Source organism: Eubalaena glacialis, chromosome 15 (genome assembly GCF_028564815.1).
Source record: "Eubalaena glacialis isolate mEubGla1 chromosome 15, mEubGla1.1.hap2.+ XY, whole genome shotgun sequence".
NCBI classification, from domain to species: domain Eukaryota; kingdom Metazoa; phylum Chordata; class Mammalia; order Artiodactyla; family Balaenidae; genus Eubalaena; species Eubalaena glacialis.
In genome coordinates, this window is record NC_083730.1 from 67,963,111 (window position 1) to 67,978,325 (window position 15,215).

Sequence of the window (15,215 nt, forward strand, 5' to 3'; positions counted from 1 at the left end):
AGGTCCCAGGCTTTTCTTTTTTTGGGGAGCGTTTTGATTACTCCTTCAGTCTCCTTACTAGTTATAGGTCTATTCAGATTTTCTATTTCTTTGTGACTCAGTCTTTTTTTAATAAATTTATTTTATTTATTTATTTTTGGCTGCATTGGGTCTTCGTTGCTGTGCGTGGGCTTTCTCTAGTTGCAGTGAGTGGGGGTGTGCGGGCTTCTCATCGCGGTGGATTCTCTTGTTGCGGAGCACGGGCTCTAGGCGTGTGGGTTTCAGTAGTTGTGGCACGCAGTCTCAGTAGTTGTGGCACACCTTAGTTGCTCCGCAGCATGTGGGATCTCCCCTGATCAGGGCTCGAACCCATTTCCCCTGCATTGGCAGGCGGATTCTTAACAACTGCGCCACCAGGGAAGCCCCTGTGACTCAGACTTGATAGGTTTTGTATTTCTAGGTATTTGTCCATTTCATCTAGGGTATCCAATTTGTTGGCGTACAATTATGTTGGTTCGCAACCTCAGGAGTTCCCCGGGTGAAATTTAAAACTGGCCCCTGCTCTCGGAGGGCAAGAAGAGACCAAAGAAAGAAGCAGCCACTCCAGATTGGCAGGTGGCAGTTTTAATAAAAGGACTTACATAGGAAGCTTGTCTTGGGCGACTGCAAGATGAGTAGATCTCTGCCACCTGCCTGTCAGAATCTTAAGAGTTTACACAGTTGCCTTAATGGGGTTCAGTCGCTAATACAGTCCAGATGGCCTCAATAACACACCACTCTCTCAAGGCTGCATCACCAATGTTGCTCCTAATGTAGGAACAGTGGGCAGAATGGACATTCCAAGGACACGGAAGAGGGTAAGAGCCTCCAATTGCCCAGGTCCAGCTCACAGCTCATCAGTGCCTTTAAATCCAATCAAATTAGAGAAGAATTCCAGGAATCCTAGAACCAACACAGAAGACTCATCCTTGAGATTCTGTTCCTCTAGAAAGAGTTCCAATACCAGAACCTACATCAGTCGGGGTCCACCAAAGAAAGAGAAACAGGGGAATTCCCTGGTGGTCCAGTGGTTAGGACTCTGAGCTTTCACTGCCGAGGGCGCGGGTTCAGTCCCTGGTCAGGGAACTAAGATCCCGCAAGCCGTGAGGCATGGCCAAAAAAAAAAAAAGAAAAAGAAAAAAAAGAAGCAGAAATGGTAGGATACATATTAAGGAATTCATTGCAAGGAATTGATTTCAGTGACTGTGGGATCTGGATGGACAAGCCTGAAATCTGGAGAGCAGGCTGTCAGGAAGGGCAGACTGGAATGCTCGGGCCTGGGCTGAGGCTGCTGTACACACGTGAATCCCTTCCTCATCCAGGAACCTCAGCCCTGCTCTCAGGGCCTTCTGACGGATTAAATCAGGCCTACCCAGATTATCTAGGATAATCTCACTTGCTTGGTTAACTGGCTATGGGATTTAATCACATTGACTAAATACCTTCACAGCAACACCCAGATTAGCGTCTGATTGAATAAGTGGAGACTATAGCCAAGATGACTCTTCCAATGACTTTCCCCCTGCCTGCAGCCACCAGGTGTCTCAGTGACTCTGGTCAGCCTCACCTCCCTCTAGCGCATACACTCCCACGCTGACCCTCGAATTGCTGCCAGTCTAAACTGAGAAGCGGAGAAACTCAGGACTGGGGCCTCCCACCTATGTAACTTCAAACCAACTTGCACAATGGGTGCCTGGGAATGTCTTTATTTTTTTTTTTAATATTTATTTATTTACTTATTTATTTTTGGCTGTGCCGGGTCTTCGTTGTGGCACACGGGATCGTTTTAGTTGCGGCACGCGGGCCTCTTAGTTGCAGCATGCATGTGGGATCTAGTTCCCCGACCAGGGATTGAACCCGGGCCCCCTGCATTGGGAGTCTTAGCCACAGGACCACCACGGAAGTCCCTGGGATTGTCTTTAATTGAATTTCTAAAATTCACTTAACAAAGTTTAATCATTTCAAAGTGAACAATTCAGTGGATTTGGTACATTCACAATGTTGTATAGCCATCACCTCTATTCAGTCCCCAAACATTTTCATCACCACAGAAGGAAACCTGGTACTCATTCGACCCTCCCCACCCAGGCACTTTAAAACCAATCTGGGTAGCAGTGCTATCAGGGCATCAAGCAGGGAGAATTTGGACACTAGAGCCTGGAGCCCTGGCTGATCTGCTGTGGGCAGAGGTGCCCTCCTTGGCGGGCAGCGGCTGAAGGCTGCTACTCTTTCACAATCTTGGGGCTGTAGCTGGGCTGGACAGCTTCGGCAAGCTCCCGTGCATACATCTCGTATCTGCCTGTCATCTGAAAGCGAAACACAGACTTTAGAGGTTCCCATTTCATAAACGCTCTCATTTGCTCGCCACCACCTGCTGCCACTGGAGGGCAGCCATGGGACAGAAATCCTTTAGGAAGGCTGGTTGACAGGACAGTCTCAGAGTATAATATAGAGGCACAACCCCCATGTAACCTTTTGGCAACGATTCCGGGGCTGTGGCGAAGATCACGGGTGCCGGTGATGACTCACACCCCCTAGCCCCTCCTGCTGAAAGACCTCTGTGATCTTCCGCCAGAAGGTGTGGTGGCTCCAAGGCAGGAGGGAGGAGGGCTTGACCTGCTCCCGGTCACGAGCCAGGAGTGGAGTTGCTGGGATTCGCACCCTGGTCCCCTGGCTCTGGAGGCCCATCCATTCCACATGGCATCTCATCGTGGACACAGACAGGCTGGGAGAGGCTGGGGGTGGGGCCGGAAAGCCCACCCAGGGTGCTCACACCCCAGCATTCCCTCCCTCCCTCCTTTCCAAAGCCTTGACGGGAACTCATGCCCATCACCATGGCTTGGGAAGCCTTCCGCTTTCAAAAAGTTACTAACGAGAAACCATTCTGTTTATTGGTTCCAACTTCTAATTTGTGTGGAATCCTGCATTAATCTAAGCTTCTGGAGGAGGAGAGATAGGCCAGGAGACTTTCATGTGGACAGTGCCTTCTCTGTCCAGTGAGAATCTGGGACTCAGGAAATGTGCCCAAGGACCCACCCTCACATAAACAGGGGAGTCAGGCCTGAAGCCCTTGTCTGGCTGGATCCGAAGTCCTGGTCCCTCCCAGATATGCTGGGCAAAGTCATTCCGTCCTGACAATGAGATGTTCATTTGTGTGTATGATTTTCTTTCTTTCTTTTTTTTTTTAAATTTAATTTTTTTTATACAGTATGTTCTTATTAGTTATCTATTTTATACATATTAGTGTATATATGTCAATCCCAATCTCCCAATTCATCCCACCCCCGCCCCCGCCCACCCCCTGCCGCTTTCCCACCTTGGTGTGCATACGTTTGTTCTCTACATCTGATGATTTTCTTATAAGTGGGTGCAGAGTTGGTGGAAATACTGCTAGACACTAACACAGCAAACTCCATCTGTGTCCTTGATGAGATGCCGTATTTTGGGGGTGTCCCAGGCTGTAAGCACCCTATCCCAGGAGGTGGGCACTTACGCTCTGTGGTGTCACAGGGTATTGGTCTCCAAGACCACCTGGGGCCTTCGAGTTCAGCCTCTTGTTTTACAAATGGGAGTACTAAGGCCAGGAGCAGAAGGGGCTTGCAAAGCAGTGGCAGAGCCAGCCCTGGATCCCATTTCTCCGCTTGACCCACTTCCCTCCATTGTCAAGGCCTAGACTTGGGGCCTGGCCACAGGCAGAGCCAGACATGCACATTTACCTTGTGATAAGTGCAAATGCCTGGAAAGGAAAAAAGGATTAGCGAGGCCAATCCACTCTATTCTCTGGACAAATGAAATTGAGATTAATTTGCTTGAAAGCGCCCAGAATCTAAATCAGATGAGCAGAGAATTTATTGAGGCCTGCTGCCTGGGCATCGTTTGACCCAGTGGTTCCTCCCCTGAGCACCGGCCCTGGCCTTCAAGGAGGCAGACACCGGGCCTTCTGCTCAACTCGCAGCCTCATGCGGCTGTCCCTGAGGCCCCCAGCAGCCGCGGTTCCCAGGGCTGGGGGCAGGACGGGCCCACGCGGAGGAGCAGGGGACTCAGGACCCACCTTGAAGCCCCAGATGTCATTCACCTGCCGGCAGAGGTTGAGGTCGAGCTCGGTGACCAGCAGCCCATCCCGGTTGCGGGAGAGCCCGGGGGTGCGGCTACCATCAGGGGCCGCCACGTAGCTTGAGCCATAAAAGTAGCCGAAGTCCCGGTGAGCTGTGAAGGAGCAAAGGCAAGGCCCCTGTGAGCTCAGGCAGACATGGGTGGACTCTGCAGGGGGATGGGTGCACCAAGAGACTCCCAGGACAAAGGGTCCCCACCTCCCTCCCCAGTGGTGGCCAAGGTCCCAAGGACCTGCCTCCCTCCTTGGGCCTGGAGGCCCAGCAAGTGGCTGCATGTCACCCTCAGCGCCCTCACCTCTGCCCTGGGAACCTTTTACAGGTCACCCTAGTAGAGGTATTGGCCTCCGGCTCCAGCATCAGCCACCATAGCCCAAAGGAGTTGCATGGTTCTGCAGGGCTTCCTGTGGTGGCCCCGCACGGTGAGCTGGCGGCTCTGCCCTCGCCAGCCGTGCCAGCTGTGTCACCCTACCCTCCCTCCACGCCTCGGTCCCCTCACCAGTAAAGCAGGGTAACAGCCACCCTGAAGGTGTGTAGGGAGCATGTGGGCGCAGTGCAGGGCCCAGCTGGCCTCACTTTCCTGCAGGGAGCTAAGTGGGACCAGAGACTCAGGAGGTCTCCAAGGCCTCACGTTGGGGGGGATGTGGAGCCCTTTCAGGAAATGCTTTTCTGGGAGACAGACCCCCTCAGCCCCCTCTGCTTCCCAGGGCGGGAACCATGAACGAGTTCAGACACCTCCTTGGTGAGGGGGCAGCCCCCCTCCCACATTCCAGGCCAGAGAGGTGAGGTGGGGGGGGGGGCGGGGAGTGGCAGATTCCTAGCAGAGGTGAGGTGAGACCTGCCCTCAGATCAAAACAAGCTGTGGATTCTAGGAACCCAAGGCAGCCATGCTGGGCTCTGGGGCATTTGTACAGCTGGGGAGTGAGGGGTGTGGACGAGGACAAAGGGAGGGGGGAGTGAGGTCTGCGGGGTGGATGATGCACCCCTATTTCAGGGCGCTCACAAAGGGCTCCCCCACACCTCAGTCCATCTTCACCCTAGTCCCGGGGGAGGGATGGAGTCTGATCCGATCTCTACTCCATCCTCATCCGGGGAATGAGGTGGTCACAGGCCCAGGACTGCCGATCCACATGGGGACACAGCTGTGCAGACACAGTCTGTGGGGTAGACCCTGCCCAGAAGCGGCAGACGGGGAAGGAACAGTGAGGCCCACCCCTCATATGCAGTCCCACGGAAAGTCACGGGACATACCTTTCTTGCCATCCCCAGAGGTGAACTCGTTCGGAAAGAACTCCTGGGAAATAAAACCAAGGTAAGACACACCTATAGGGGGCGCTGCTGGGTTGTTCATCAATGTCAGGCTGGGGTGAGGGAGTTAGGAGTTAAAGTGTTGTGGACCAGCCTGAACTTAACCATCCCTGCTGAGTCCCAGCCCCAGGCCAGCAGGCAGCCAGCGGGGCATCTGACCAGCCAGGGGAAGACCTGGATTTTGCCATCTGCTGGGAGAAGGGAAAGTCATTGAAGAGAGTGGTTCCCAGGGCCGTGGAGGGCGTCTGAGGCTCGCCTTCTGGAGTCATAAAGCCCAGCCTGGGGTCTGCAAAGGCAGCAGCGGTGGGTGTCTGCTCGTGGCTCTCAATATCTTCCAGAAGCCTAATAGAAACTGCGCGTCCAGCAGGGACAGGGATGCGCGGGCTAATTAAAACAGAGTTTCTTTACGTTGTCAGAAATTAGACCGACTTAGTGTTCTCTCAGACTGATCAGATGCTCTGATTAGAGTTTGACATCTGATTAGTAAGAATGAGGAAGAGGATTTGTTTTGCAATAAATACATGGTGTTTGTAGTCAGAATCCTTTGGTGCATGAGGTCAAGGGTGGGTGGGGAGAAATTGGGTACTTGGCGGTACTGAGGTGAGAGCCTTTCAAAATGGTTTCAGCTAAAGACAAAACAGACAAAAACAGGGGAGGGACAGTGCTTTCTTTCAAAGTGACAGAAGCCAGTCTGCCCCCTGCTGGGACCCTAGCATGTGGGGCGTGTGTGCATGCAGAGAGGAGGTGTAACACCAGGTGTCCCCAGCAGGGCCACAGCAACAGCAGTTCTTTCCCTTGTGGCTTTTGCTGCTCTGAAGAGGCTGGGCCCCGCTGGCAGGCAGGTTTCGCAGCAGCTGCAGGAGGGCTCCCTGGAGGCCAGGCCTCAGGCACTTACCTCGCCTACCCGGTTGATGGCGCAGGTGAAGCAGTGATTGGCGATGGCTGCGTTTCTGGCCTCGATTGGCCACAGGGACTCACTGTGAGAACGGAAGGAGAGGAACCAGGTTGCCGACTTCCCAGCCAGGCTCAGAGGATGCTCGGCCCCGAGCTGCAGCCCGGGTGCCAGCTTTCTAGGCCTGTGGTGGGGATGGCCAGGGAGACTCACTGCGTCCGTGGGTGACCCCAAACCCACAAACAGGCCAGCTCATCCCCGGCTCAAGCCAAAGCGGCCTTTTGGAGAGGGCCCAACGCAGCAGAAGCAGCCCTGGATCAAAGCCTCACCCTGACTCAGTTTCCTTTTCTGAAACATCCTCAGAGACCATGCAGATGAAGCTTCTGGGGGCGGGGTGGGGGTGGGAGGCTGTGTGGCAGGAACCCCTTAACCGCTGCTTCTCACTCGTTCCCTCCTCCCAGGTGGGGGTCAGGAACCCACCTCCCAGGCTGGTAAATGTCAGAAGGGAGCTGGGGCCCTGGTGGCTTGTGTGCAGCGTGTCTCCCAATCCCTACCCTGCTGTGCTGCCTTGCAAAGCAATCTCTACAGGGGGAGATTTCAGGCCTAGCAAACAGAGTACACCTGAAAGGAATTTAGGTTGTAGGTGGACATCGCCTCCCCTGTGCTGGCTCCCATTTCCCAGTGCCCCCCCATCTCCCTCTTCTGAACCCTGAGTCTCGCAGCCGAGTCCCCCTGGTTCTCCTACGGGCCCAGGAAGGAGTCATTCCACAGGCACAGCTGAGCTGCAGGCCTCCCTCAGTCCAGCACCTGCCAAGGGGGGACGGGGTGGGAAACTTCGCCCCAACCAGACACCCTGTCCTTCCCCAGCCCACCAAAGAAAATGTGCCACGGGATTCAGTGGGCCTCCTTGTCACTAATTATCTGTCTGAGGAGCAAGGTGATTAGGATTCTGAACTGACAGATGTAATGCCCACTTAGAAACGCTGAGTGACTGGGAGCGGGATGCCCTGGAATCTTCCTTCCTGTCAGCATGCACCTGGTTTAAACCAGAGAGTAGGTGGAAGGGGTGGGTGGGTGCTTGTCACAAGCCTAATTCTCAGGAGGATTCACGAGTCTGGAAGAAAAAAAATCACAGGCTCGATGGAGCGGACTCATTTTGCCGCTTTTCTCCCCCCTCCAGCTGCTAAGCCGAGCTGACAAAACTTTTAAGAAAGGATTTTTACAGAAACACACCCGTCAATGACATTTTCGGGAATTAAACAGACAGTGGCAGAGCGAGTGCCATAAAACATTGTTCTTGCAGTTCTCCAGGGAGGGTGCGGAGTGCAGGACTCAAACCCACAGCTGGCAATAAAACGGAGGCTCTCAAAACAAGCAACGGAAAGGAAGCCGGAGGTTCGTGAGAGCCGGGGCGTGCGGGAATCGTGGAGAGCCCGGCGGGGGTATGGGGACATCTGCCACTTTCCCAGCGCGGTGTACACAAGCCCCTAAAAATAATCACAGTGGGAAGGGGAAGGCATCGAGGCGGGGGGATGGCGGCTTTCCTATTAACACACATACATGGTAGAAATCCTTGACCACACGGCTGCACAGTTTGTCAGGATGACTCAGTTCATCAAAAAGCACTTTGCTTCCATTGGGTGCTTGGAACTGTGGGACCCACAAATGAGGATACCCTTCCAATCTGTGCATGTGCACGTGTGTGTGTGTGTGTATATGTGTGTGTGTGTGTGTGTGTGTGTGTGTGTGTCTGGGGGGCTCTGATACAGGAGGTGGGAGATGCCGGAGAAGGGGATGGATGCTTCCAGAAGCTGTGAGCCGATGCTTGTGCGCAGCTGGTGGGGATCTGCCTGGCATCGTGCTTGCCATCAATTCTACAAACAATCATTCAGTATTTTAAGAAACTCAGAGTTGCACCATCCTAGTGAACCACCTTTGTAATTTTCGCACACTCTACGACCATCCTCAGCCTTTGCAGAGTTCTGATCCCAGCCTGGAAACATCTTTTTGCTCACAGGCTTTCATCATGATGCTGCAGTACCTCCATGAAGATTTGTTTTAGTGGCTGTACGATAACCCATGGAAGAGATGGGCTGGCGTTGACCTGACTCTGACCTCTCTCTCCCTTCCAGCTTTTCTTGTAATCAATCATGCTGCCATGAGCATCTTCAGGCAGGCAGCCTTCCCCTCCTCTCTCAGATGCGTCCTCAGGCTAAGGTTCTCAGACTATAATTATCTGGTCAAGGTGTGGACACTGGGAACTTGTGAGACATACTGCTTCTGAAAGACCTGTCAGAGTTTTAACTGCCAGCAGAACCACATCCTTGGAGGGCACCAGTTGGACCACTGTTGGCCAAGGAAGAAAGATCGATAACTTTTAATAAGCCGAGGACACGTGTGTATTACGTTGAGGTGCTTCTGTTTTCTTAACTGGGGCTGATAAAAGCCTGGGGGCGCTTGGTTGGAGAGGTGACCATCTGATTCCAGGACACAGCTGTGCCCAGCCCGGCCTGACAGCAGCTGTACCCGGTGGGGCACTGGCTTCAGGATCCTCCAGGGACCCCTTTGGGGAGATGGAGCTTGCTGGATGTCTTACACATGGCCAGCAGGAGGGGCTGCTCTAGGACCCAGAGGTTCTGCCCAGGCTTGGTGGCCCGACGACCAGGAATCACCCTTTGTCGCAACTGCCAACAGACGTTGTCATAGTGGCCACGCTGCCAGGAGGCCCCCAGAGATTCTCTGAGGGGAGATCCAAGACTCGAGTGTCCCCTTCTGCCCGACGGTGCCCCCCCTAGACTCAGACAAGATGGGGTGCATGGATGGGGTGGCAGGTCTGGGGTAGCAGAGGGGGGTCTGCGTTCTGTGAGGGACCTGCTGTGCAGATCAGATCACGGAGGGAAGTTAACGCTGTGGAGGGGGCATCACGCTCAAGAGAAAGGTAAAGTGAATGTCACATCCTGACTTTTAGAAGAAATTCGACTGAAATTTCATGGAGAGCGAGGACAAGAATGACAGGGGTGGGCTGACAGGGAACTCAAGGCTGCCCCCCAGAACTCCCCCAGCTGACCCCATGTGGGGACCGGGACTCCCCCTCCCTGCCCTGCCCCGATGACAGAGAGTGAAAGCCAGCACCTCCCGACCCAGGAATGCTGCTTTGGAGGAAGTGAGCTGGGGAGAGAGGTATTTGCACACAAATTCCTAGAGCTTTGGTACTTGTTGATGATGCAAAGCTGGAAACCACCCAGAAGCTCAGCCGCTGGGGAGAGAGAAGCAGCAGAAGTGCAGTCGTGCTGGGTCATCTCAGCCGCCTGCTCTTATTCAGTGAGGGGCCGGGGGCTTGCCCAGGAGCTCAGGGCTGCCAGGCCCACCCTCTACCCTGGTCACAACAGCTTTATCTACTCAGGGGTGAGGTTAACACCCAAACACGGGTTCTGTGTTATCAGAAGAAAACACTTGGTTGGCTAAAAACAGGTTTCAGAGCCACCTGACTGATGTCTTAAGGACCCTCTCAGCTCCGACCCATCGTCTGCTCCTTCTCTCGTCCGGGTGTCTGCTCTCCGTGCTCCAGACTCTGCAGACAGGAGACTTAGGACTCCTCATTCGTCACCCCACCTCCCAACCCCCCAGGAGCACAGCTGTGACAGGAGGGGGAGCTGAAGCTGGCCAGGTACCTCCGATGCTCCAGACCCCTTAGAAGGGGAGCTTTTCTGAATCCTGTCAGCGATGGGGGAGATTATTATTACCTGAGACACCATCGTAGCCAAGGATGGTATTTTACAGTACAGCACAGCTCTTTAGGAGGGATCATAATTGACACTTGGAGAATTTTTTCACAGAAAAGTTGGCACCATCCCAGGGTTCAGACGACCTGGTGGTCGCACCTGCCTGCTGTTTCCCAAACCTGCCTCCGCACCCTGCAGCCTGCCCCCAGAAACCTCCCAAGTCCCTTGTGCCAAGTTACCTGAGTGCTCCGATGGTGGCCGAGGGGTTGAAGATGACCTCAGCACCGTTGATGCTATACATTAGCCAGTTGAGGGGGTGGTGCCGCCCGTAGCAAATGTTCACGGCGATCCTCCCGAACTGAGTCTGGAACACGGGGTGGCCCAGGTTTCCCTCCATGTAGTATGTGGACTGGAAGACAAAGGGTCATGTATGGATGCCTCTGAGCTGCCAAGTTTCCCTTTCCTTAGACTTGACAGAAAATGAAATGTCACCCGTACTCCAAAAGGGATGCTCCTGGTATGACTCTACTTTAAGTTCCAAAATTTCAATCCACTTAAAAAAAACCCCAAAATCTGAAAACCCAGACACAATAACAGCAAGCTGACCCAAGGGGAAATCACCGTGGCTTGAGCACTTACCCACAATTTCTTTTGTGGCATGTTAAAAAGTCCCCAAAGCAACTTCCCACAGTATTTCAAAGATAAGCTTGGTGAGGTTTCAATCATGGTGCAACTAGAGGCTGAGGTGTGTGGTCAGTGTTAACACAGTTGGTCAATGTCCTCACCAACCACCTGTTCCCATCGGAAGGTTAGAGCTGAAGGGACGGGGGCTCGTCCAGAGAAGCTCTCACCCTGCTTGGGGGGCACACCGTAGCCCAGTGGACACAGGACCTGCCCGGCTAACGAAGGCCAATGTGAGACTAGAATCCCACTCTGAAAGTGCTCTTCTCCACAAAGCTCCCTGGGCACCCTGCCTGGGGTCAAGGACGTCCCTGCACAGCAGGCAGGTGGGACACAGTCCTGCCAACCCTGCCTCTCCGCCTGCCCCCTTGGGGTGCTGGTCAGGGTCTCACACAGATCTGCTTCCTGCCTTTTGCCTCCTCCCATTAATTTCAAAATTCGTCAGAGTCGGGCAGCAACCAGGATGTGCACACAGGGTGGACGCCGGAGCAGATCCTGGTGCGTTGAGACAAGCCTGTCACTATCTGTGGGGAGCTAAAGATTAATCCCAGGGTAAACAGGTGAGGGGCATGTCTTCCCGCCCTCGCCTCCAGCTGTCACTGGGGAACGCTGGCTTCTTCTTTCTCCCCAGAGGGCCTTGGCTAGCTCTGCACATCCTTTCTCGTCTGCCTGACCAGCCTGAGAGTGGCTGGGACCCCCACAATCAGGCAGGGCGGCGAAGGATGGGGATATCACATCCTGAACAACTGTACTTACTGCAGATCAAGTTCAGACTTCATATCTTAGGCATTAGGTGGAGTTCATTTCGCTCCTTCAAACATCCACCTCCCTCCACCTACACACCCATGATGGGCATTAACTGATCAGAACAGCTCCCCTGACTTACAGCCTGATTATGGGCACCAAGCCCCAGCTAACACACCTGTGCACAGACACACATTCCTCGCTGTCACCCGACACGTGGACGTGGCTGACTCAGACCCCACGGAAGCCATGGACAAGGACCTCTCCCCACCAAGCAAGAACTAGACTGTGACGGACGAGGAGCTCAGGGCCTGAAAGGGGCCACGGGAATCATTTCACGCTTGTGCACTATTGATTTTGGTTTTAATTTGTATACGACTTACTTCAAAGAAAAATCCCAGGAAGCCAAATCAGGTTATATTTAAAAAAAAAATAGCCCTCTGCGCTAAAGGCGTTTGGGACTCACCGGGAATCCCACTGCATCCCATCCACCTGTGTGACGCAGTGCAGTGCAGGGAGGCCCCCAGCGCTGCTGCCACACCGTGCTGCAGCTGTGCTGGTCATCCAAGGGGCAGCTCACCTCATTGAAGTCGCCCACTCTGGGGATGTGGTTTTTCCTCGTCTTGCCCAGGACGGCTCCAGAGTTGGAGATCACCACAGCTGTGTTCCACAAGATGTCCCCATGTTCCGTGTCTCGCTCCAGGATGGGGGACACCACCACCATGTCATGCTTCCTCGCCAGCTGGAAAAATGAGTACGGCACAGTCTTATTTTCAAATCAAGTGTCATACATTTTTATGGAAGAGTCTAGTGGTCCTCCTAGATAGTTAGACGGGGTTCTGAGCTCTCCCTGCATCTGTTCTTTGAAGACTAAATGCCAGCGTTGTCCTGACGCCCAAGCTTAGCTAAATAGGAACCAGCATCATCCTTGTGCACTGTTGGTGGGAGTGTAAAAACGGTGCAGCTGCTGTGGAAAACAGTATGGCGATTCCTCAAAAATTAAAAACAGAACTACCGTATGACCCCATAATGCCACTTCTGGGTATATACCCAAAATAACTGAAATTAGTCTTTTTTCTCTTTCTGATACAAGTGAGAATAATAACTATTTATTCATTCACTTTACCATTTACTATATGCCACGTTTGTGCTAATAGGTGAAATGCATTCTCTATTCTTTTTTTCTTTTTTTAAAGACACCAATTGTACTTGAACATTTGTTACTTTTTTTTTTTTTAATGAATTTATTTATTTATTTATTTTTGGCTGTGTTGGGTCTTCGTTTCTGTGCGAGGGCTTTCTCTAGTTGTGGCAAGCGGGGGCCACTCTTCATCGCGGTGCGCGGGCCCCCCACTATCGTGGCTTCTCTTGTTGCGGAGCTCAGGCTCCAGACGCGCAGGCTCAGTAGTTGTGGCTCACGGGCCTAGTTGCTCCGCGGCATGTGGGATCTTCCCAGACCAGGGCTCGAACCCATGTCCCCTGCATTAGCAGGCAGACTCTCAACCACTGCGCCACCAGGGAAGCCCCCATTCTCTATTCTTAAGCGGTCTAAACTTAAATAATTATAGTCAGAATTAAATCACTTGAAATTTCAATTAGCCTAGCAACCCTAATGAGAAGGTGTATGGGTTATATCAGGATTTCTGAAATATTGAAAATAGCCCTGGGGACCTTTTTAGTGTGGATAAGGCTGATTTCCTAATTCTAAAGGGTGCACAGAGAGCTAAGTCTTTTGTTTTCCAACCCTGTGAGCCCTATACAAAGATCACAGACCCTACAGTACAAATAAAATAAAAGCAAGACTTAATGCCACTTCCCATAGACCTTCAGATCCAGAGGCAATAACAAGACAAAACAAAAAAGAAGGTAACAAGCGTTGACAAGGATGTGGGGAAACAGGAACCTTCTTAAACCGCCAGCGGGAATGTAAATGATGCTGCGTTCCTGGCGGAGTTAAACACAGTTATCATAGGACCAGCAACCGTGCAGGAAAGTAGATTTTCACACCCATGTTCTGAGCAGCACTATTCACGACAGCCAAAAGGTGGAAGCAACACAAGCATGTAAATAAATCGTGGTGTATATATGCAATGGAGTATTATTCAGCCTTAAAAAGGAAGGAAATCCTGGCCTGTGGATGACATGGCTGTCATCCCTGACATGGATGAACCTGATGACGTTATGCCAAGTGAAATCAGCCAGGCGCAAGAGGACAAACACTGCAGGAGTGTACTCATGTGAGGCATCTAAGCTAGGCAAATTCACAGAAACAAAGTGGAACGTCAGGCACCAGCAGCTGGGGGTGGAGGGGGTTGTTCCATGGGTGGAGGGTTTCAGATTTACAAGATGACAAAGTTCTAGAGGTTTGCTTCACAACACTGTGAAGATACTTAACATGACTGACCTGTACACTTAAAAATGGTTAAGATGATTCATTTTATGTTATGTGTTTTTTACCATAATAACAAAGAAAAAAGGGATTTCCCTGGCGGTCCAGTGGTTAAGACTCTGCGCTTCCATGGCAGGGGGTGTGGGTTTGATCCCTGGTTGGGGAACTAGGATCCCACATGCCACATGGCACAGCCAAAATAAATAAAATAAAATAAAATAAAATAAAATAAAATAAAATAAATCATATGTTTCATCTATACAAAAAAAACCCAGAAAGAAAACCAAACGTAACTCTTGACACCAAATTCCTTTTGTCTCAAATAAGAAGTTCAGGATCTGGTGACCAGGATGAGCAGCCCCAGCTGGTCATTTGTCATCAGCTCTTACCAGCCCGTTGCTACTTCTGACCTTAATGACAGAACAGAGGGATGGCACGGCGGGCAGAAGGGGATGCTACGAGCACGTGAGGGCAGCTGTGGTCCCGGGGCCCTCGATGCAGACAGGGGTCCCCTGGGACCAGCTCATCCCCATCCTCCCTTTGCTCTTCCTTCCTCCCACCCTGGTTCAGGCACGCCGTCTGCAATCACTTCCTGCCTCGTAGCACAGAATCAACAATCTGGTGGCTGAGAGAATTTTCCCTACAGCCTGAGAACAGGGATGTTTGGAATCACAACTCAGTATTGATAGAATCACTATGATTACAGTTCTGCTCCAAAAGCCCTTAAGTATATGTAGAAAGTCTGAAATGCGACATTGGAGAAATGAAAGGAGTTATTTTTTTCGAGGTGAGAATAAGCATAAGTCACCATTCGTAACCTCTTGGAATGTCATTGGGGTTTTCTGGATGACCGCTTTATTAAGATACAATTCACAGAGCATAAAGTCCATTCTTTCAAAGTGTGCCATTCAGTGGTTTTCAGTACATTCAGAGCTGTGCAACCAACACCACAAACTAATTTTAGAACATTTTCAACACCCCAAGTGGAAACCCTGTCCCCAAGAGCAATCACTCCCCATCCCCTCTCCCCGCCCAGCCCCTGGCAACCACTAATCTGCTTTCTGCCTCCAATCATTTGCCTATCCGGGACATTTCATATAAATGGGATCATAGAACATGTATTATGAGGTTTTAATAAAGAAAAAGGAAGCCCAGTTTCTACACTGATGAGACGGGCCATGCAGAGATGCTTCCATAACTCAGGTGAACAGCAAGTGGGGTAGCAGAGCTCTGGACACAGACTCGACCTTGACCTCAGTCCCTGAGTGCCAGCGCCGCACTTGCCAGCTGCAGACCCTACTACGGGAGTCATCTCCAGGACCCCCTCCGTGGGCTGCAGCCCCCTCACTTAA

The 15,215-nt window shown here is 52.1% G+C and overlaps 1 protein-coding gene across 2 annotated transcripts in view; it reads right to left on the minus strand.

The window, feature by feature from the left end:
• Positions 1-595: 595 nt before the first annotated feature.
• The window catches only part of UPB1 (beta-ureidopropionase 1), a 28,944-nt gene continuing 14,324 nt past the window's right edge, over positions 596-15,215 (minus strand). For both annotated transcript variants that reach the window (XM_061170055.1, XM_061170056.1), the window contains exons 5-10: positions 12,055-12,216; positions 10,289-10,458; positions 6,331-6,412; positions 5,379-5,421; positions 4,070-4,224; positions 596-2,324 (exon numbers count right to left, since the gene is read on the minus strand). In XM_061170055.1, the coding sequence (XP_061026038.1) occupies positions 2,241-2,324; positions 4,070-4,224; positions 5,379-5,421; positions 6,331-6,412; positions 10,289-10,458; positions 12,055-12,216 (696 nt within the window). In that variant the 3' untranslated portion in view covers positions 596-2,240. The remainder of the gene's footprint in view (positions 2,325-4,069; positions 4,225-5,378; positions 5,422-6,330; positions 6,413-10,288; positions 10,459-12,054; positions 12,217-15,215) is intronic.